The following is a 22,855-nucleotide window of genomic DNA, read 5'->3' on the forward strand; positions in this document are numbered from 1 at the left end:
ATCACCCAAAAAATCCCACCTTGGAAAAAAATGGTTGTTGTGGAATTCTTCCATCATGGACAAAATCCATGACCACTCAAAATTTCCACGAGCAAGAGAATTAGAAATCATGGAAGCAAAAATGGCTAAGTGTTGGAAATTTCTCCTTCATGGAAGCAAAAATGGCGAAGTGTTGGAGATTTGTCCTTCATAGAAGCAAAAATGGTGAAGTGTTAGAAATTCCTCCTTCATGGAAGAAAAAATGCCAGTGTTGGAAGTTTCTCCTTCATGGAAGAAAAACTGGCTAAGTGTTGACAATTCCTCCTTCATGGAAGAATAAATGGCTAAGTGTTGGAAACTTTCTCCTTCATGGAAAAATGAAAAAGGATTAAGTGCTGGAAATTTCTCCTCCAGATCTTGAATTTCACCCTCTTCAAGTGTGTACCCAAGATTGGAAAAATGATTGATGATGATTAAAAAGGGGAAATTCTTCAAAATGTAAGAAAAGGCATAACAGTGAATTGAAAGCATTTGAAGAAAAAGGAGGAGAAAGCTCTAGTTCTAGAAATTCAAGAAAGATGCTCAAATCCAAAATTCTAGTACCAAGATCAAAGTACTAAGTGATCCGGTCCCAGACATTCAAGGCTCAAAGATCAAAGTTCAAATCCAAAAATCCAAGAACATGGTGAAGGAAGTTCAATATGAAGAAATTCTAGAGTAACATAATCATCAGCAAGGGATTCCAATCCATTTTAGGGAGATAAATTTCCAAGCAAGTACATGGAAGATGAGAATGTTCGAAGAGAGATTTTCAGAAAAATCAGTCAAAGTTGGATCTTAGTTAAAATGATGTAGTTGGAAAAGACTCGAGCTTACATGGCCTCCATCATCATTTCATGGCATCCAATTATCTTTGATGAAGAACTGAGGTCTCCAAGTCAAACTTCTATGCATTTAGAGAATGGAATCAAGAATAATTTATTCAAGGAAGACTGAGCATTTATTGAGTAATGGACATGCATGGTGGATATTTATTGGACCCCACTCCTTCGTAAACGAGCATGCATAGTGGGCATTTATTACCCATTACAGTAATGGATTCCTTGTTGCATCAATGTAGATTCCTTTCCTTTGCCCTAACCCTAAATAGGGCTGATGTGGCACAATCTTGGCCATCGGTTATTGTGATCATCCGGGCCACCTATTGTAATTGAGGACCTATATAAAGGCCTCATTTCTCATTTGTAAAAAAGATTTTTTATGAAATTGTTGCTATGAGCTACTGAGATAATAAAGTTTTCATTGGAGTTTGGTGAATACTTGATGTGTCTTAGTGCTTGCTTGTTCTCCTAAATTTCTTCAATTAGATTAAGTTTAGCATAGTCAATGTGTGGTGATTACAATGAAGAATATGAAGGTGTATTGATGAGTTCCTTTGGTTCATACTTTTGATGTTTTAGTAATTCTAACTCGTTGTGTAATGTTAGCCTAAACCCCTTTCATGCATATGCTCAACTTCTATCCTTCGTATACATTGTTCTTTATGATGGTGTATGCAGTGATTTGAAAATCTTTGGCAAAACCCTTGAAGATTGCACTGGTTTATGCGTAATTGTAGTATAACTTGGTGAAGTGGAATTCGGTAAATTGAGGAATTTGTCCACTAGAATACTATTTGTTGTTATCACTACCCTTAGGATTAGAATAGAATTCCTGAACCCCATCTTATTTAATTTCTGCATATTTTGTGAAAATTCCAAAAAGTACTTCATTGCAAAACCTTAAGATAGCTCCCACATCCAGTATGGCTTGAAACGAATCTAAATAAACATGTAAGGCCCCTTGTGATCATCAACAAATCACATCAACCACCGATCTTATCCACAGTCAAGACCTGGCATTAAAGGAACCTTGAAGTCATTGTATGATCTTCTAGCAATCTTAGCATACACAAGACTTTATTCAAGAGAGGATAAGATATTTTGGTATTTTGTTCTACAGTAGAATAAGATATCCTCCAAAACCAAGCAAGGAGCTGGAGCCGGGTTCGAATTAGTCAGCCCAATAGGGGCAACATATTTGGAGGCACACAGATTGCAATTCCCAGGCACCAACAACATGGTAGAATATGAAGCATTGATTCTAGGCTGCTTGTGTGCTATTAAGAAAGGCGCCAAAATACTTCATGTACTAGGGGACTCATATCTAATAATTGAACAGATAAAGCAAAAGTTCGCTTGCTATGACAAGAGGTTGAAGAATTATAGAAACCGATTCTGGGATTTGATAGAAAGCTTTGATGCCTTCAACATCAAGTTCAGCTATAGAGCAAACAATCAGGTGGCAAATGCTCTCGTGCAGACTGCAAGCTCACTAGCACCAATAAAGTTGGATGGCTTGAAGAAGTTTAGAGTGGAATTGGCATCGGTTCCATCAGTACCAGACAACGTCAAGAATTTCTAGGTGTTCGAAGATGATAGGCATATTCTTAAATTCTTGACCAATTCAGATATCTTCATAACACAGATCATAGATGGGGAAGTGGATGAAGAAGTGAAGTTTGACACAGAAGGAATTATGAGCCTAAAGACCAACACTATTCCAAAAGGAATGATTGAATTAGAAAGAATATTTGACATGGACCAATTCCACAAAATGCAGTATCAACCTACAGGAGGTGATGAGTGTGAAAAGGTTAATTTGGGAACAAAGGATTGTCCCAAGATTGTCCACATTGGAAAAGTTTGTACACCCAAGGAGAAAGCAGACATATTGAATTTGATGAGGGAATTCCCTCACGTGATTGCTTGGGGATATGAGGATTTGAAGACATATGACCCCACCATCATTATACACACGGTTCCACTGAAGGAAGGGAGTAAGCCATTCAGGTAGCGACAAAGGTCGGTCAACCCTTTGTTAGAACCATTGATATATCAAGAAGTGAAGAAGCTGCTTGATGCGTGAATCATCTTCCCAATGAGACACTCAACGTAGGTCGCCAATCTTGTCCCAGTCAGGAAGAAGAACGGAGAGATAAGGTTGTGTGTTGATTTCAGAAACCTGAACAGAGTATTAGAAAAGGACAATTACCCATTGCCTGCACGAGGTTTTGTAGGTTGTGAATGGAGCTAAAATGATGTCATTTATGGATGGATACTCGGGATACAATCAAGTGTAGTTGAAGAAGAAGACAGATTGAAAATGGCCTTCACCACAAAGTGGGGAACTTTTGCATACAGAAGGATGCGTTTTGGCCTAATCAATGTAGGCGCAACATTTCAAAGAGCTATGGACTATGCCTTTAAGGACTTAAAAGATAAATGCATTATCATTTACATGGATGACATAATAGTATTTTCAAAGAACAGGGAGGATCACATAATGGACTTGAGGAAAGTTTTCACAAGATGTAGAAGGTTTGGAATCTCTTTGAATCCGAAGAAATGCATGTTTGGAGTTACCGAAGGGAAGCTTCTGGGACATGTGATTTCAGAGAGGGGTATAATGATAGATCCAGAGAGGGTGGAAGCAATTTCCAAACTTGGCGTGCCAGGTAGCAAGAAAGAGCTCAAATCTTTCTTTGGAAAGATCAACTTCGTGAGGAAGTTCATATCTGCGTTTGCTGAGATTGTGAAACCAATGAATGACATGTTGAGGAAGGATGCAAAAGTAGATTGGACTCCAGCGACAAAAAGGGCATTTGAGGAAATAAAACATGCTATTATCAATGCACTAGTCCTGGTAAGCCCGAATTATTAGAGGCCATTCAACATATATTCTTTTGCCTCTGATCACGCATGTGCGGCCATTCTAACACAGAAGAATAAGGAAGGTGAAGAGCATTCGGTTGCATTCATGAGTGCACCTTTCAGGGAGGCCGAATTGAACTACCCAAATGTGGAGAAACAAGACTATGCCTTGGTGAAAGTGGTAAAGAAATTCAGGCATTACATCTTGAGAAGCAAAGTACACTCAATCGTGCCAGACATAGCAATAAAGACTTTGTTAATGCAAAGCGAACTTGGAGAAAGAAGAGGCAAGTGGGTTGCCACTATTTAGGAATATGACATAGAGATCCAATCAATGAAACTAGTTAGAGGACAACAATTAGTGCAGACCATGGCATTTGAAGGACCTGGATTTGTACAACAGGTTTATGAATTGGAGGAGGTACATCCCGATGAATGTTACCAGGACATAATCAACTATCTTTTAAATCATCGATGTCCTTCACATTTGAACCCAATGCATAAATGGGCTCTAAGATTTAAGAGCAGAAAATATATGCTACAAGGAGCAGTGTTGTACAAGAAGAATCATGAAGGGGTATATTTGAGATGCGTTGGAAAGGAAGAAGCAAGGAACATTTTAGAACATTTTCATGACAAATAGGGAATAGGACATGGATCAGATTTGGCCACAGCACATTGGATGCTAAGAGCCGGATACTATTGGCCAACTTTGTTCAAGGACACTCACGAGCATGTGAAGACTTATCATGTTTTCCAAACTGTGGTGAAGAGACAGAGGAACCTTGCGATGCCTTTGCGGCCAATCATCGAGGTGAGACCTTTCACGATGTGGGGACTTTACTTCATTGGTCCCATCAATCCACCTTCCTCGGCACAACACAAGTATATTCTAACCGCAACTGACTACTGTACTCGGTGGTCAAAAGCCCAAGCTTTCAAGAATTGCACTACTGAGATTGTCATTAAGTTCTTAGAGGAAAAGATCACCACCAAGTTTGATTGTCCTGCTTTTGTATGTGATAATGGTTCTACTTTTACTTCTTTGAAATTTCATACTTGGGCATTTGACCATGGGATTATTTTAAAATTTTCATCAGGATATTATCCCCAGGGTAATGGCCTAGCAGAATCTCCAAATAAGAACCTTTTGACCGTGATTGGAAAACTCTTAGATAGGAACCCAAAGATTGGCACACACAACTGAGATACGCCTTATGGGCAGATAAAACTAGAGCGAAAGAGTCCATAGGAAACACACCTTATCATTTGGTTTATGAACAAGATCCTGTATTCCCGATCCAATTGAAAATTCCAACTTTGAGGTTCATACAAGAATACTATGATGAGAATGAAGACAGAGTCCAAGTTAGGTTGACTCAACTGATGCAATTGGATGAGAAAAGGGATGAAGCCCTAGATAAATTTGCAAAACATCAAGGGGTAGTGAAACGTTGGTTCGATAGAAGAGCGCAAAATAAGGCCTTTAGGATTTCAGACTTGGTCTTATATTGGGACAAAACCCATGAGAAAAAAGGACAACATGACAAATTAGATAAACTATGGAAGGGTCCTTTCCAGATATCCGAGATCATCGGAGATAATGCGTTTAGACTAAAGACACTCACTGGCGAGGATGTCCCATTGCCCATCAATGGGCAATTCCTCAAGCATTATTTCCAAGCTTAGGACTCCACCTGGAGCCCTTTTGTACATAGTTAGAATAGGTTTGCTTTCAATTAGTAGTTTAGTTTGCTTTCAGTTCTTTTGAGTAGAGTTTGTCTGGGACCATTTGGCCCAAGGGTTTAGAGTAGTTTCCCTTTCAGTTGTTTAGAGTAGTTTTCTTTCAGTCGTTTAGTTCCCTTTTTGTTCTTTAGGGTAGTTTTCTTTTAGTTGTTTAGTTTAGATGTTGCGAGGGAGCTTGAGTTTGATTTGCATCAAGTCATTTGACTTGAGATCTTTTACCTTCCCTTAGTTAGCAGTTTTGGTTTTTGGGCCTTTGCAAGTGTAAAAGGGGGTCCATGTTATCACTCGTGGGCGAGGTGCATAGATTTTACATTTTTGGTGACAAAATGGAATCCGTCTTGTTCATTTCTCGAATACATTTAGCAAGGTTCAGAGATTTAAGGATGTGCTTAGTCGTTGGTCTATGATAGGACTTGTACTAGATTTGGGTTTAACTCGATAGAGGTTCTTGAGTTATCTCTGGCATGGTTACAACATTTTACTCACACTTAATTGCTCTGAGTTCTTGATGTTTCGAAGTGAAATTGGACTTAGTAAAAATCATATGCCTGCTTCAGTGTCACTGTGGTCTTCCAAACCCTCCACAAGCTTCATTGCCTGCAAACCAAACAAAAGATTGAAAGGAAAAGAAGAAAATGAGAAAATATCATTAAAAAAAAAAAAGGCAGTATCAAAGTGAAAATAAAGATGAAATTTGGTTCAAGGGTGTGCAATCATCTCTACCGATGCTATAAAAATAATCACTAAAGGTAGAACCGTGATTGTGGTGCCATAGCGATAACTCCGTTGGGGCTATAGACGCCTGACTAGCAGCGGGGCTCTATCGAGGTTGCTTTTGAGGTAAGGATATTATAATAGCTAAGTTCAAAAGATCTGAGAAATTGTCAAGTTCTTGTCGAGCGGGGAATAAATCATTTGCACACACGTGAGTAACTTATGGTCAGGGTGCTTAGGTTCAACTTGAAAGTTCTTTCCCTCGTTGAGTGCTTGTGCTTAAGTAGGTTTTTAGATAAACCATCCTGAGATTTTTTTTCTAAGTTGTTTTATTCTTGAAATGTTCTGGAACATTTCACCTGTGGAGTCGCTAGATGTTGTGAGGTTCTCACACTATCGCCTCAAATTCTTCGGGGACCCCCTTTTTTTTCTTTTGATCGCCTCGGCAAATTTTTGGGTTGTCCAATATTTGTGAGTTTTGAAAATTTCACGCCTTGGCACCTTCAAGACAAATTTGGGGAGGCTTAGCTTATTTTCACCTGACTTTGCTTGATTTTCCAGAGCAACCAATTTCATCCTTAGGCCTAACAAAATTTTAAAGAGCAATATTTGGCAGGATAAAATTGTAAATTTGTACTTAGACGTTTTCCTTTGAAAATCTGGATATAATTGTGTAAATTTGAATAATCTTTCAAAAGAAAAAAATAAATTTGTTAGACTTAAGTTTTGGAAAATCTCAAATTTTTCTTTGGTAAAAATTTTAATTTTGTTGAAATGAGGCTAAATTGCAAAAAATCGATTTTTGGCTCTAGAAGAAATTTTATTTTATTTTTGTCAAAAAAATATTTTGGCATAGCAAAATCGATTTGGGTAAAAATTGCAAAAAATTGGCTTTAATAGATTAAAATTGCCTTGAAAACTTTTTACTTTTAATGTAATTGGTAATTTAATATTGAAAAATGGCTTTTGGTTAGCCAAAATCCAATTTTAATGACGTATTAATTACTAAATCCTCATTAAATGGAAATATTTAACATCTCCAAGGCACCATTTAATTTCCTTTTGCAATTTAGAACTAATTGGCAATTTTAAAAGGCAATTTTCATTTTAGCAAAATTAATATTTAGCTAAATATTTAATTGTGGGCCATAATTTTTGCATTAATTATTGTTTTTTCTTGCTCTCAGGGTCCAAGTTGGCTAGCTTGGGGGGAGTAAGAAAGTTGGGTATAAGAGGAGGCCTCTCTCCCATTTCTTTCTCAATTCTCACTTCTCCTTCTCAAGGCATTGGTGATTTTGCAAGAGCAGATCTGCACTCTTCTTGCTTGGCGAATTTTGTGGAGGGCGAAATTTGTGGGAGCCGAAATTTGTGGGAGCCGAATTTTGTGGGGGCGAAATTTGTGGGAGCCGAAATTTGTGGGAGATAAAATTTTGATTTTTGCAAGAGTTTGCAATTTTTGCCCTAGATTGGGTAATTTTATTTGGAGGTGAATTGCATGATAAATTTCTGATTTGCAAGGGATTTGAAGTTCTTAAGGTCAAGTCCTAATTCCGAAAAGTCGCTGTAAGATTATTGGTTAAGGCGAATTTTCATCATCTAGAGTTGCAAGGGGTCCTTAAGCTGACATCCTTCTTTCGTTCTAGTCTTAAGATTGCTTCCCTTGGTTCTACTTGCCTTCTAGTCCACCACTCTACCATCCCGTAATAGGGCGACGAGCGTGGAGGATGTTAGTGCAAGTAAGAATCCCAAGTGGACAAGACTAAGAAATACAAAGAGGATACGATGCCCAAAACACCCTTCTTCTCGAAAATGAAGAGAATAATTGACACCAATATCGCTACAGTGGACATGATACAGATGAAGGATAGACTAAAGGAAGGACAATCCCCCTTGGCAAAGAGGATGTCAACGAGACAGATTTTGGATCGAAGTTGGATGAGTTAGGAAAGATTGTTATCAAGAAAAAGCATTTGGGCACCCATTCCTCTCTCAATGCCTTTATTGGATTTACGAAAGAATATGAGAAGGATCACGAAAGGATACTACAAGTAGCAAGCAACATGGAGAAGTCAGCGAAACTCAAAGCAAAGCACACACCTTGTCCTCCTATGGAAGAAGTTAATGAAAGGCTAGCTAAGTTCATTGCCTTAGATAAGAAAATGAAAGAAAAGGAAAGATTTATATTAGAAGATCATTTGATGTAAGCCCAAGTGGCAATTTCCCTTTCTTCTAGAATAGGACAAATGTCTATTTCTGATTGGCCACCATTTTTGTGCCTTCTCATTGGTTGCCACTTTTTGCACTTTTTTCATTGGTCCATTGACGAGGTGGTAGCTTCTCATTGGCCGATGGGGTGGCAACCCTAATTAGGGTTTTGAGGATCCAATCTGGATCGTTGATCTTGTTTTGATCTCCACCGTCCGTTGTATTTCTGGCCCCTATATAAGGCTATTTGCTCTCATTTGTAAAGTGTTGAAGAAATTGTTGCGAAGATAATACCAAAATTGCACTCTTTTACATTGTTGCTATTTGCATGTTGATCAAGAACATTGGGTATTATTGCATGTTTTCTACTTCCACTTAGTTAGATTTCCTTTCAAGTTGTTAAAGTTGGTTTCATTTCAAGTTGCTAAGTAGGAGTGAAGTAGATGGATAGTTGTATGGTAGCATTGGTAAATGTTTGATAGGGATCAATACTAGACCACTAGCATACTAGCGGCTGGTTGGGAAGCTTTGTGTGGTAAACTAGTTTATTATTCCTTTGAATCATTGCACTTATGGAAGTGAGGCCGCTGGTCAGCTCTCATTAGGTTCGATTCCTGTCCATTTGCTAACCTTCCATTCATAGGAGTAAGAGTAGAATAGTGAGCATCTGGGTAGTCGAAGTTTAGAGAGAAGGAAGTTAGAGGAGTAAGTTAAGTATTAGCGCACATCCATTCACCTTCCACAACCATCGTTTTCCCATCAACATCATCACTGGCAGACACATCCTCCATCACCACCACCATCAACATTATCTGCCACTCACACATTTCACAAACTGAGCCACCATCACCTTCATCCTACCAAAGTCCAAGTCTCCCTCAAAAGAATAGCGTAAGGCCGCCTACGTGATTATCAGCAAATCACATCGATAAAACTGAGCATCCACAAGAGTAAGGAACATTGGAGTTATTCTCATATCCCATGAGCAATAACTTTTTAAGAGAGGAATTGTATGTTTGATACTCCGTATCAAATGTTCAATTACTAATATGTTATGTAAGTGATACAAAACTTGCATCAACACAGCTCCATAATCAGCTGTTCATAATAATATTGAAGTGTAAATACTATAACTACATTACTAAACAATAAATATAGAAGTTTGCAATAATGTATAACGGTCCATAATATTTAGATGATAGGTATAAGAGTAAGTAGATTTGATGCTATAACATCCACTTTCAAGTATTATTCACTACTTGACTAGCTGCTCCTCTTGCTGCTCTTTTCCTTTGAGAATGTGAAAATGAATTTATTTTTCTTTTCTTTTTTTTGCTATTTTATGCTTAGAATAGGATTTGGTATTTTTTAATGTGGTTTCGGTGTCCTTGTGGGCCAGCTGGCCTTTTTTTTCAAATTCAAAAATGCCTTTTTATTTTAGTTTGGCAGTGCAAAAATGGCTTGAGACATAGGAGACGGCCAAAAGTGCTTGAGCCATACGTTTCTTTATGCTTGAATATAGCACAAGTCTTTCATGACCTAATGGATTAGAGATTTGTCTCTTAGTTCTTACTCACATTTAAACACCATCTTATATTCATCATCTCATGTTCTTCCCAATGACCTTGGCATTGTCACATGCATAACCCCCATTACTCATTCAGTAGGACATTGTTCTTCCAAGCATAGCCACTTGGGATTTGTATCTTATAAAAAAATCATCCTTGTTTGTTGAGGAGTCTTATATTGCAAATGGGGGTTATCTTGAGGACATTCATCTCTAAATTGTTGAGAGCCTCATCAATGTTGTCAAGTGTCAACACATCTTCATCACTCATGGAACTTGTTCTACATTAGTTATTGACAATTGTAGAGTCGTAGATTGTCACCTTCTACATTGATTGGGAATGTACGTAATTGGTTTGTGACATCATTTGTTGAACATTTCCGGACACTTGGAGGGGGGGTGTGAATTAACATATGTTGACCAATTATTACTTGTTCATTCCATTCAGCATATTTGCAAAAGTAGATAAGAACATAACATTCAACACACAAGAGCACCTAGATTTTTACGTGGAAACCGCAACAAGGGGAAAACCATGGTGAGATCCAACTCACTATATGAAGAGTTTGAGTCTTTGTCTCATGACGAGGGAATCTCATTGCTCCTAATTTGTCTTGCAGGCTAAGACAAACAATCTTAGGGCATAGCTAAAGATGACTTCTTCAGGGTAAGATACAATATGATATGATTACAATGAAATGTATTTGATAAACAACGATGCAAAAAGCATTCTCTAAAATGTTGATTACTATTCTTCATTTCGTTCATTAAAAACTGACTTCATCATTATGTTTCACAAAATTCCTTAGTTGTCAGATTCGTACCCTGGAGGCTGGATTTGGGTTCATGCCAATGTGGGCAGGATCCTTGTCTTACCCTATGGATCTAGATGGCTCTGCGGCCTGCGAATCCGGCTAGATCCACAAGATAAAAACACAGATCTTACCTAGATTGACATGAATCCTACGAGGATTTGTGCAAATCCTTGAGGATCCAACACGAATCCGTGAGTGTCCACGGGCCAAAAGTGTTTTAGAATTATAGATTCATACTATGAAATGATTTATGCACACACACACACATATGAATCATAATGGGAGAAAACAATTTAGGACTCCACAGATCTGATTGAGGTGCTCAAATTGGGTTCCGATCCCAAATTGGCAACTAAGCAAAATTGACATCATTTACACTTGCGTACCTTCACATTTATTCCATAAATCATACACATACACTCTTACAACTCATATAATCCTCAAAACAATTTCTCTTTCAAAAGGTTCTAGCGCTTAAACCTGAAATAATCTTCCATGTATATCCACAAACAATATATTGAGACCATGAGCCAAGATGTTACAGTGCAAAGCAATGCAAACCAAAATATAGTAACCATGTTAGACACTCTGTTCACCAGAATAGTCACACTGTAATGTCCCTTTTTTAGCATGACCATGATAGTGGATGAATTTAGCCTATTACTAGATCCTTGTAGGCTAATACTGGTGATTAGAGGACCCTATAGGGCTATGGCTCTATTTGGTGCTACTTACTATTTATAGTAAGTCAATGGATTATTGCAATGAGCTTAGATAAGTTAGAGGAATTGAATGATGCTATCAGTTTTTATTTTTTGGCTTCTGGTTTGAGCTCCAAGAATCTTGGAGGGAGTGTCTATTTTTAGTAAGTCACCCCCTCAAGTTCATTCATCGCCTTTCTTCATCAAGATTGCTCATGTGTTGTTAGATTTTGATTATGATGTTTCTTCAGTTATATTCGCAAGATAGGTGAATTGTGATTATTATTTACCTAAATACGCCGGGGTTGCTATTTTTGTTGGTATTGTATATTGGCCACCTTAGTGTCATAGCTCTTCGGAACCAGGTTGCAAATTCTTAATCTTGGCCACTAGGAAAAAGTGACCTTGTGTGTCAGAATATCATAATATTGTTGAAAAGGTCGTAAATGGAGCCAAAGGGAGTTAATAAATAATATTATTCAAATATGTGCCCAAGTATAAAGCAGAGAGCTCTTTATTGAAAAGTGTGTGAGAGAAGCTACTTGATTTTGGTGTCTTGAAGAAGACATCTTTAATTATTATAAAAGCAATGCTTTGTGAGAAAGCAATTCATTCTTGGATATCTTTGTTTGCATTTTACGGAGAAGTTGGTCTTGAGGGTTTGAGATCTGATGCTGAAAGAATTGTAAATTCTTTTCAGACTTGCTTGCACTTGAATTTGTTTTGAATTGCCAATGAATCGTGCTATTTACTTCTGCTGTTTGGGATCAAATTTCTGAATCGATCCATTCTAGGAAGGTGTCGTGATTGCTGAGATTGGATGTCTGGGATTTCTGAAAGAATTAAGAGGTATTAATGTGGTGTTTGGCGTTGATTCTTAACATAATCATTAAGATTAAAGGCTGCAATCATCCATTGGAGAGGAGCGTTGCAATTCAAAAGGCTGCAATCAAGTTTTCTATAGCAGCGTTTGGACTGTTTAAAGCTTCAAACACATAGGGTCTGCAGGTGATGTTAAACATCAATTCCTTATTTATTCATGAACAGGAATCTAGCGTTGATTAATCACATTGCCAGCTTTGAATTATCATATCAATGGAGTTGCCTTCATTCTTGCAAATGTTGATTATTTGTTGAAGTTAAAAAGGTGCACATATAAATTTAATAATTACTTTCATGATCTTGTACATATTTGCAAGGAGAAATAAACTTGAGAAGTTGAGATATTTGACTTTCTCATGCATACTATTCAATTTCAAAAACAAACTCTTGCATACACACAAAAAATAAGAACTTGACATTGGTTTCCAACCGTTTGACGAAATGTCAAAAAGCAAAATTAAATTTTGAGTGAGCCAGCAGGGCTCATTACACTCTTACCCAAAAACTCATACAAGCACTTGGAAATCAACTCAGTGTTCCAGAATATATTAAAAAATCATGATACTATAAGTTAACTAATTTTGACATCAATGACAATACTATACACTTACGCATATCACCAACATCATCATCCTTCTTGGACATGTGATATTTGAGCAATTTCCAGAGGCACACACTATTTGGATTTGGATTTGTACTTCTTCCAATTTATTGGAATGAGTTCAAATGTCAACTGGTTTTATTCATTCTAAGAGGACAACATTGTTTATAGGTAGTGGATCTTGTTCTTTCTTTAAACTTTCATCATTGGCATAGGAGCTACCTAAGTTACCGGATTCGCACCCTGGAGCTCGGGTCCGGGTCCGGATTCATTCGGGTCCGGATCCGAGCCCGGGTCCGCGACCGGTCCGGGCAGGGTCCGCATTTTGGCCTGCGGGTCCTCCCGGGTCCGTGCAAGCACGGACCCGGGAGGACCCGCAGGCCAAAATGCGGACCCTGCCCGGACCGGTCGCGGACCCGGGCGAATCCGGGCGGACCCGCGGCAGGTGGGGCCAAAAAGTGGCCCAAAAAAGCAATAAAATAATGTTTTTTTCATTATTTTTTTTGCCAAACCCTAAAGTAAGGCCTATTAGATGCATTTCATTCATCTAATCTCTCATTTGCTTTGTCATTTTGCTCTCTCATTTTGGTGTGGCCATTTTGCAAGTTTGAAGAGAAGGTTGTAGAGATTATTTGTGGAGTTTCAAATCCTTCAAATAATCAGTGTTGAGTGTTCCAGGTATGCATTTGATCCTTCCTTTTGCTTCTTTCATAGTTTGTTTTTAGTTTTTTAAATTTTTTATATTTATTGTTCTAAATTTTTATCAAGTTTTGTATAAGTTTTGAAATATTTTTTTAAATTTGTTTTTATAGATTGCAAGAATCCAAGAATGAGTAGTCAGGGTTCAGTGGGTGGGGTGGGATCCCAAAGATTTAAAATTGATAAAGGCTCTCCTTTGTGGAAGTATACAACAAGAATTGAGCAATGTGCTGGTGGGGGAGGGTATATATGGAAATGCAATTTTTGCCAAAACCAATATAGAAGCTCCTATTTCCGGGTTAAACATCATTTGATAGGTCCACCAGGTCAAGGGATTTCCATGTGTGAGGGGCCCCCAGAGGGAGGTAAAAAAGGGTTGTCAGCTCCTCAAATAGCAGGCATGTTAAAAGAACAAGAAGAGGCTGATAGGTTAGTGTCAAAGGTAAAAAAAGATAAGTCAAAGCAAATACCACCAACACCACCCTCTCAAACAATTAGTAAACCACATCCCTTCCTACCTACCCCATCTATGGATGAAGATGAAATAGAAACACCCGCATCCCGCAAGAGAGGCCCATTAGATACGGCATTTGAAAATGACAAGAGAGAAATTGCTGATATAAAGGTTGGGCGTTGCCTCATTACAAATGGTGTTTCATTCAATCTAGTGAGATCCCCTTATTGGAGAGAGATGGTGAAAGCAATAAATGATGCACCTCATGGTTACCAATCCCCTGGATATGAAAAGTTGAGAACCACCATATTGCATAAGGAGAGAAAGAATGTAGAAAACCTCCTCAAACCAATAAGAGATTCTTGGATCCAAACGGGGGTGAGCATTGTCTCTGATGGATGGAAAGATTGCAAAAACCGTCCTTTAATAAATGTGATTGCTGTTTGCCCCAAGGGGGCAATGTTTTTGAAGGCGGTTGATTGTGAAGGGCAAGTAAAGGATGCAAATTTTATTGCCCAACTTCTCATTGAATCCATAGAGTCCGTGGGAGTTGACAATGTTGTCCAAGTAATAACGGACAATGCTAAAGTTTGTAAGGCTGCAGGTGCTTTGGTAGAAGCACGATATGAGCATATCTTTTGGACACCATGCACTGTCCACACCTTGAACTTGGTGATGAAAACAATGGGCAGCCAAATTGAATGGATGAAAAATGTGTATGAGGAGGGTGAGCAGATCCAAATGTTTGTGACAAACCACCATATGTCACAAGCAATTTTCAGAACTTTCTCCCGCTTGGAATTATTGAAGGTAAATTTTAAACTTTATTTAGCTTCATTTATCATATTAATTTTTGTGTCATACTTTACAAAATTTAATACATATTCTTAAATTTTTGTGTTATCAACTTATCATATTAACTTACAATTTGAATTAACATGGTAATAGGTTGCTGAAACAAGGTTTGCTTCACACACAATCGTCCTTAGACGACTTGTGAGGGTGAAAGAGGCATTGGGTCAAATGGTTATTAGCAACAAATGGGGTGGATGGAAGCAAGCTGATACAGAAAAGGCCAAAACTGTAAAGGATTTGATCTTGAGTGATAATTTTTGGAATAGGGTGGAATATGCATTAGAACTCACCGAGCCCATCATGTCTATGCTTCGGTATGCCGACACGGATGAGCCTTGTTTGGGAAACATATATGATGCCATGGACTCTATGCTAGAAAGAATGAAATCAGTAAGTTTAAATTTTTATACAATACTTTATCCTTGTTTATTGAGAGATTTTGATTTTTGATTTTAATTAAGTTATTAACACTACATCAAGATAACTTACATGTACATCATTTGACATCCCAGGTCATTCAGAGGAGAGAGCAGGATCCTGATACCTTGTACACTAAGGTGGAGAAAATTGTTCTACATCGTTGGAACAAGATGACTACACCTTTGCACCTCTTGGCATATGCACTTTCTCCTAGATATTATAGCAGTGAGATACTTGCGATTCCTGGTAGAGTGGCACCATATAGAGATCCTGAAGTTGCTGCTGGGTATAAGAGGGCACTTAACAGGCTCTTTAGTGATCCTGATGTGGCATCAAATGTTAGGAGAGAGTTTGTTGATTTTGTCTCAAGCAAAAATGCAGAGCCTGATGCAATCAATGACCAAAGTAAATTGGATGCCATTGGATGGTGGTACTTACATGGGGAAAGTTACATGTACCTCCAACCTCTTGCCATTAAGATCTTGTCACAAGTATGTATTTAAGTTTTTTTTCCTTTTCTTATGGCTACTTAGCTTGTCGAATTAGCACTCTTAAATTCCTATTGTATTGTAAAATTACTTAGCTAATTTTTAAAAATTTGTTGGTTGTCTCTCTAGGTTGCAAGCTCTTCTGCTGCTGAGCGGAATTGGAGTACATACTCCTTTATCCACTCAGTGAAGCGTAACCGGTTGGGTTCAAAGAAAGCAGAGGACTTGGTATTTATTCACAACAACTGGCGCCTCTTATCACGCAAGGATCCAGGATATAAGAAGGGACCAGAGAAGTTGTGGGATGTACTACCTGAGACTTCTAACTTGGATATGACTGTCCAAGATATATCTAGAATTGCCTTGCTAGATGTTGAGGAGGACGAGGAGGAGGATGTGGCTGCATCTGGGGCTAGTGGAACCGGTTTGGGTTCCAATGATGTGGAAAATGTCAATGATATAGATGAGGATGAAGCCATTGATCCCTCATATTTTGATGACCCATTTGACCCTTGAAGGGCATTTGCATCTTTGATAAACTATGTTTAAACATTTGTCATTGACTCATTGAGTCATTTATGATTTATCACTATGTTTCACAGTTTCAAACTTTATTAAGTCATAATTTATTATCTATCAATCTGATGAAGTAGTCTATGTTTTGAAATTCCATTTTGCATTTTAGTAATTCAATGTATGATTTTATTTACAACATTAGCATAGATTAATGAGTGAGTATTTAATGTTTATCTTTGACATTTGGCATTGATCAATAATCAAGTAACATTGATATATTCATACTATGGAATGACTCAGTTTTACTTTTACAACTATATGAGTTTATATTTTTTTTGCATATATATATATATATATATATATATATATATATACACACTAACGAACCCACCCACGAACCCAAATGGGGAAAAAAAAATTGCCCGAACCCACGAACCGAACCCCGAACCCGAACCCGTCCCCGAACCCGAATCGGCAACTTAGGGAGCTACTTCTTCATTTGGAGTATTCCTTAGCCTCGGCGATTTAGTCGCCCATCAAATTGGCTTCACATTATGATTTTTGCTTGACAATTTCTACTGGAAAAAATTGCCAAATTGTGCGGCTAAAATGAGAAAATATTGGCACACAAAGTGACAAATTTTAAGTTAAAATAATATGTAAAATAAGGTTTCTGGGGCTTTTTTGGCAACACTTTATACCATTTTGGGGGGCTTTTTGTCGACTCATATCTGCGCTGTCTGATTTGTTAGCCAACAAATCTCAGACAACAATTTGAAGCCAAGAATGATAGCAGGTGATTGGAAGCCAAACAATGACAGCAGGTGATTGCCAAATATGACTAGTTCATTTTAGAAGGGATTACGTTGTAGTTTTTTGTTTTTAAAAGGAAAAAATTTATTTGCAATTTGATTTCAAATATTTGTTTGTTTATAAAATATCACTATATTTAATATTTATATAATCCTATTTAAATTTTACACTCCATGGAATCATGGATAGGAATTTAATATATATCATTTGAATTTGTAAAATATATTTACAGTTACACTGTACTTAGTTATACTATTTATGAAATATATTTGTTATTTAAATATTACATTGTATTTAAAATGTAAAATACATTCATTTTATAAAATATATTTACACTATATTTAGAATATAAAATGTTTACTATCTATTAAAATAGATATGTTCCCAAATGTTTTGGTCTCTGTTATTCATAGACTGAGCTAATAGTTGAGCTCAGACTTAAACAAGTCTTTGGTGACTGTCCTTTTTAAAAGTCTGATAAATTTTGATCTCAGTTACATCATAGACCTAGAAAAATTTGATCATGGATAGGAATTTAATATATATCATTTGAATTTATAAAATATATTTACAGTTACACTGTACTTAGTTATACTATTTATGAAATATATTTGTTATTTAAATATTACATTGTATTTAAAATGTAAAATACATTAATTTTATAAAATATATTTACACTATATTTAGAATTTAAAATGTTTACTATCTATTAAAATAGATATGTTCCCAAATGTTTTGGTCTCTGTTATTCATAGTCTGAGCTAATATTTGAGCTCGGACTTAAACAAGTCTTTGGTGACTGTCCTTTTTAAAAGTCTGATAAATTTTGATCTCAGTTACATCATAGTCCTAGAAAAATTTGATCTCAGATTTAGAGAACCATTTGGTGACTGCCCTCTTCAAATTTCTGATAAGTATGTGTGTGTATAAGAATTAGAATAGATATATTCACATATTTTTTTATCTCTGTTATTTCATAGGATCAGCTAATATTTGAGCTCAGACTAGACAACTATTTGGTGACTGCCCTTTTTTAAAGTCTGATAACTTTTGATCTTAGTTATGTAATGCCCTACTAGGGAACCGGAAGGACGAGGCTTATAAACCCTAAAGATACAAGTAATTTGTTTTTACATCTAACATGAAATGCAATGCATTATTACTTAACTCAAAGCATAAATAACAGATTTCTTTAACAACATTAAAATACTGGTTGAAATTGAAAAATACCTGTCCCCGACAGGTTCCCTAACATTGTGACTTTAAACATTATCTAATTCATTAACCATCCATTAGAGTGCACTATATTACTATATGTTCATTTTGAGTTTTTCAAATAAAGGTTCCTTGTAAACAAATCATCCATCTAATTTTACTACCCAAATTATCATTTAACTAATTTTACAACTCCATTTAGTAATCTACTATTTCAGTGCATTACTTGAACATAAACATAAATTTATCATTTCTTTTGTTACATGAACACATTCTAGATCTAGCTCATTTGCTAAGTATGTACAATATAAGAAATTGACAAGTTGTATAAACACACTTCACATATATAATATATACATTACACAGTGTGGTCTATTCCCCTTGCAATTGACTAGAACTACCCTTCCCTTTTACTTTTCTTGAATTAATACATATACATTATTGCATCATTTACAAATGTCTCCTTTTAGGAGTTTAGAATTATATGGATATACTTCACAATTTCATATATACATTTACATCAAATGCATCCCAACATGATAAAGTAAACCATGCAAAATCTTCAACTGCAAATCTGGAATGGAACATGCACCAAAAACATTCATGGAACCTAAAACAATACCTTGATAGAATAAAGATTAACCACCCAATCACGTGGGATTAATAGGCCCACTCCCTTGAGCTAGGAGATAGAAACCAGGGCCTACACAATAAGTAACAACTAGGACATACATAAGGTGGTATACCCTTCCCAAAACAAGCATAAAAGATGAAACGACAACAGAATGAGGACTGCCAGAGGCACAAAACCAGGTACACAGCATTATAATAAAACAAACATCCATTGATTAGGTTTAGGGGATCACTAGTTGTCTCTAAAGCACCAAACAACCCTAAACCCTAATCAGGCATTCAAAATGCTTCAAAAGGCATCAAAATGCACCGTACATGATATCATAACACTAAGTGATTTGAGAAGTCCAGTGTACCCAAAAATAGGTCTTAACAACCTCGGGAAGCCTTACAACCCTCTATACGCAAAAAGGTCCTGAAAACCGATTTATTGGGCTTTAAAAACACCAAAAAATGCAGACACAGACTTGACCTACTAGATCAAGGCACTTGCATAAATAGAACTAAACACATAAAATTCAAAGCTGTGCACTTGCAGTTCAAAATCTAGGAACTTGTAACACCCAAACGACACACATGGCGCTTTGAAACAACGCATTTGATAAATTAGGGAAACATACTTGACCTATGGAGTGACACAGATTTTCAAAACCCAGATAAAAATAATTTTAGTCCAGAATTATCTTACAGCTAAAACTAGGCAAGATTGGGACTCTGAAAGCAAAATCCGAGGTAGACCCAATTGAGAACTCCTCAATTCCCTTCTAATATACCAATCAAACCTAAATCTAGCCTAAGATCCTTTTCTGGATTTCATCTGAGACTTGACAATGGTCCTCATATAAAGTGTATCACAAATATGCTAAGACTCGCTTAAACTATACTAGTGAATTTCTCAAATAAATTAAAGACATTATGTCAAACACAAGGAACATCAACAACTTATTCCATTGTCCTACACTCAAACATTACATTGATCAAGCATGTAAATCAAGGAGAGAAGACAATATTTAATACACACACAACAAGCGATGTTTTCACAAATGATCTCTTCATGGGAATAGATCCTTCCTAGAGTCCTGCAGAGAAACCTTTGATAGAGAAGTAAATCCAATCAGCAGCAAATCAAACAACCCCTCTCCTTCATATCAACTCCAGCAAAGCAATCCTTCAAAGAACTCCCAAGAAGACAACTCTCATTGAACTATCCTATTTCTCCTTTTCTCTCACAAAATAAACTGCAGAGTTTTCCTCTCAAATCTGTGTTCAGAAATCTCTTCTTTAACCTCACTCCCTCTTTGCAAAATCACAATAGACTAAATCCTCCCGTGCATTTGGATGCTTGAGATTAATTTTCATTCCTCTTTTGCATGATACGGGAGGAGTTGCATCGGAATCCAATCGACTCCCAAACCATAACATAACATAGGTTAAACAAACCATTTGTTATGAAATGGTTGGTAGTCGGTTGGATTCTCATGCAACTCCTCCCATATCATATGATTAATATCCAACGATTAATATACAAACAATCCTCCAATGAGACAGTCAGCCATCAAATCTTCTACACTCATCAGAATCCCCATGCATCAGACTCCACTTTCACCGCCACCTCCGGATCCAGGTAGTCAGCAAGCACATCCAGTAATGTAGATTATATAACATAATCTTTCTGACTATGGCCCTGCAAGGCCTTTAAGAAAGACTTCTTATGACTTCTTATTATGATTAAGACTATTATGATGTGTGTGGATAGTAAGTTTACTTTAGCTATGGTGTGCTTAGTTAGCTCAGAGGTGTTAATGGAGTGTCTGCCTATAATTAGCAACTAGTTTATGTTGTTGATATGAAGCAGCTGATGTCTGTCTAGTTTTTGCTTACTGCTGTCAGTGTGCTGACGATGGTGATTTTGCTTACTATCACCCTTTGGGCGCTGTAATTAAGGGACAGCAACCTTGTTTTTTGCTGCTTTTAATATTAAAAACATAATCTTTCTGACATTTAAGTGAGAGTGAACTCTTTATGTTTGCAGTTTCATCTTAGTTTCTTCATGCATGCTATTAGGTATACTCTTTTCTCCCCCTGGTTTGGTTCTTGCTACAAGAAAGCATATTTAAGCAGTTTTCCTGATCTCACTTGTTGCTGAACACACTTCATTATTTACTTGTAGACCTTGAGAATCAATTGCATATCCCAAACAATTTCATCTGCAACTACAATAATCTTAGTCTGCTGCAATGTCTTCTACAGATGCCATAATATATCCAATTTCTCACACATTAATGTACTTTTCATACATCCTCAGATTTTTGTCTACAAATTCATTAGTCTCTTACTTCAGTGATATTGTCAGACCTGCTATGATATATCCATCTTTTCGTTTAATTGTAATTTCTTATATGTAAGACATGCGATATGATAACTGATTTCATCACTTCAGACTATTCATTTATGTATGGATCCCAAAAATGAATAAAACAAGTCATTGCTTAACAACTCAACTCTTTCTTAACTCCTGCATATTATGCATGTATAGTGGAACCTAATCCAGTATTCCTAGGAATGTGACCTACACTTGTTTTCTCTTACTGCCTCTTCTCTGGAATAAACAAAACCTAGACCCAGCATAATTCACTCACATAATTTATTTCCCCATAATTAGTGGTTATAAATATCCTCCACACAAGATTATATTTGTTTTTATCTCCAAGATCGTGGTTCATAGATTTTATTTCATTGTAATTATAATCCTGCATGTTCCTATCTGTCATTCCTGATGTACCAGCATCACTTATCATTCTGTGTAAATATATCTCAACTTGTTACTCTAGGGCATACTAAATGCATTAATTCATCACATAAAACATGAATTATGTTAATATTAATATTCCTTCTTGTACATTTTCACATTTGATGTTTTGGATCATGCTCAATGATACATCATTAGGAAGAGGGCAGGGAAGGATCAGATTGCAGACATAACCTTACAAAGAAGCAAGGAAAGGAATGGGGACTGGAGAATGAGGAACGTGAGAGGAGGAAGGGGATAAATACAGAAGATGCTAAATATATACATAGTAATTAATAACCAAATGAATAAACGAGTAAAAACATAAATTTATTCAACTATATATGTTTATTATCCGTACGAGCAAATCATTGTTGATGTTCTTGCGGTTAGGTGGTTCTAAGGATAATCTAAAGTGGTTTATTTGTAACTTTGAAGTGCATTCTCTGACTCTAGTAAGCATGCCTCGAAATTACTTGATCATAAGCTATAGTATCTTGCCCATTTTTTATGAACTGTATATGATTTTTAAACTCACCATTTATCTTTGCCAAATTGCCAGGAAATGTGGAGCCATACCAATTCATTCTTCCTTCGACGTGGAAGCCAGTGCGAATTGCTAACATATTGTCTGGTAACTACTGTCAGCCTAAATGTGCGGAGCCATGGGTGGAGGCAAAGTTTGAGGATCCAAATCAGGGAACTGTGCAGGTAGTTGCATCTCCTTTGATCCGCCTCACAAACAAACTAAATGCTCAAATTGAGGAAATTGGGAATCCAGAGAAGCTGATTGCTTCATTAGGTCCCTTTGTAACTGGGAACAGCTATGATCCAGATGAGCTTGTTGAAAGCAATGTGGAAAGGCATGATGACCAAACTGTAAGTCTGCTGGAAAGAAGCTTTCTTGGTACTCTCTTGCAATGGAGATGACTGAATTTTAATTGGATTTTTCTGGCTAATATTACAAAACTATATTCATGGGTGTTATGCATTACCGGACAATAATTTTGAA

At 36.8% G+C, this 22,855-nt stretch overlaps 2 protein-coding genes across 2 annotated transcripts in view; both read left to right on the plus strand.

The window, feature by feature from the left end:
• The window catches only part of PPD6 (thylakoid lumenal protein (Mog1/PsbP/DUF1795-like photosystem II reaction center PsbP family protein)), a 42,821-nt gene that overhangs the window by 19,575 nt on the left and 391 nt on the right, over positions 1 to 22,855 (plus strand). The window contains 1 exon segment of the mRNA XM_089818727.1: positions 22,406 to 22,722. Within this exon segment, the coding sequence (XP_089674853.1) occupies positions 22,406 to 22,722 (317 nt within the window).
• Positions 13,721 to 16,518, plus strand: LOC149565192 (uncharacterized). Its single transcript, XM_089818726.1, has 4 exons — positions 13,721 to 14,925; positions 15,064 to 15,360; positions 15,483 to 15,881; positions 16,008 to 16,518. Exons 1-4 carry the CDS (start codon positions 13,792 to 13,794, stop codon positions 16,392 to 16,394), a joined length of 2,217 nt encoding a protein of 738 aa, XP_089674852.1. The 5' UTR covers positions 13,721 to 13,791; the 3' UTR covers positions 16,395 to 16,518.

Source organism: Cupressus sempervirens, chromosome 3 (genome assembly GCF_028749045.1).
Source record: "Cupressus sempervirens isolate cs-2001-9-10 chromosome 3, ASM2874904v1, whole genome shotgun sequence".
NCBI classification, from domain to species: Eukaryota; Viridiplantae; Streptophyta; class Pinopsida; order Cupressales; family Cupressaceae; genus Cupressus; species Cupressus sempervirens.

Bases quoted from the DNA above. Each gene is read 5' to 3' on its own strand.
- LOC149565192 (XM_089818726.1), top strand. From the start codon at position 13,792: ATGAGTAGTCAGGGTTCAGTGGGTGGGGTGGGATCCCAAAGATTTAAA. The intron at 15,361-15,482 runs GTAAGTTTAAAT...TTGACATCCCAG, and splicing joins TGCTAGAAAGAATGAAATCA to GTCATTCAGAGGAGAGAGCA. The intron at 15,882-16,007 runs GTATGTATTTAA...TTGTCTCTCTAG, and splicing joins CCATTAAGATCTTGTCACAA to GTTGCAAGCTCTTCTGCTGC.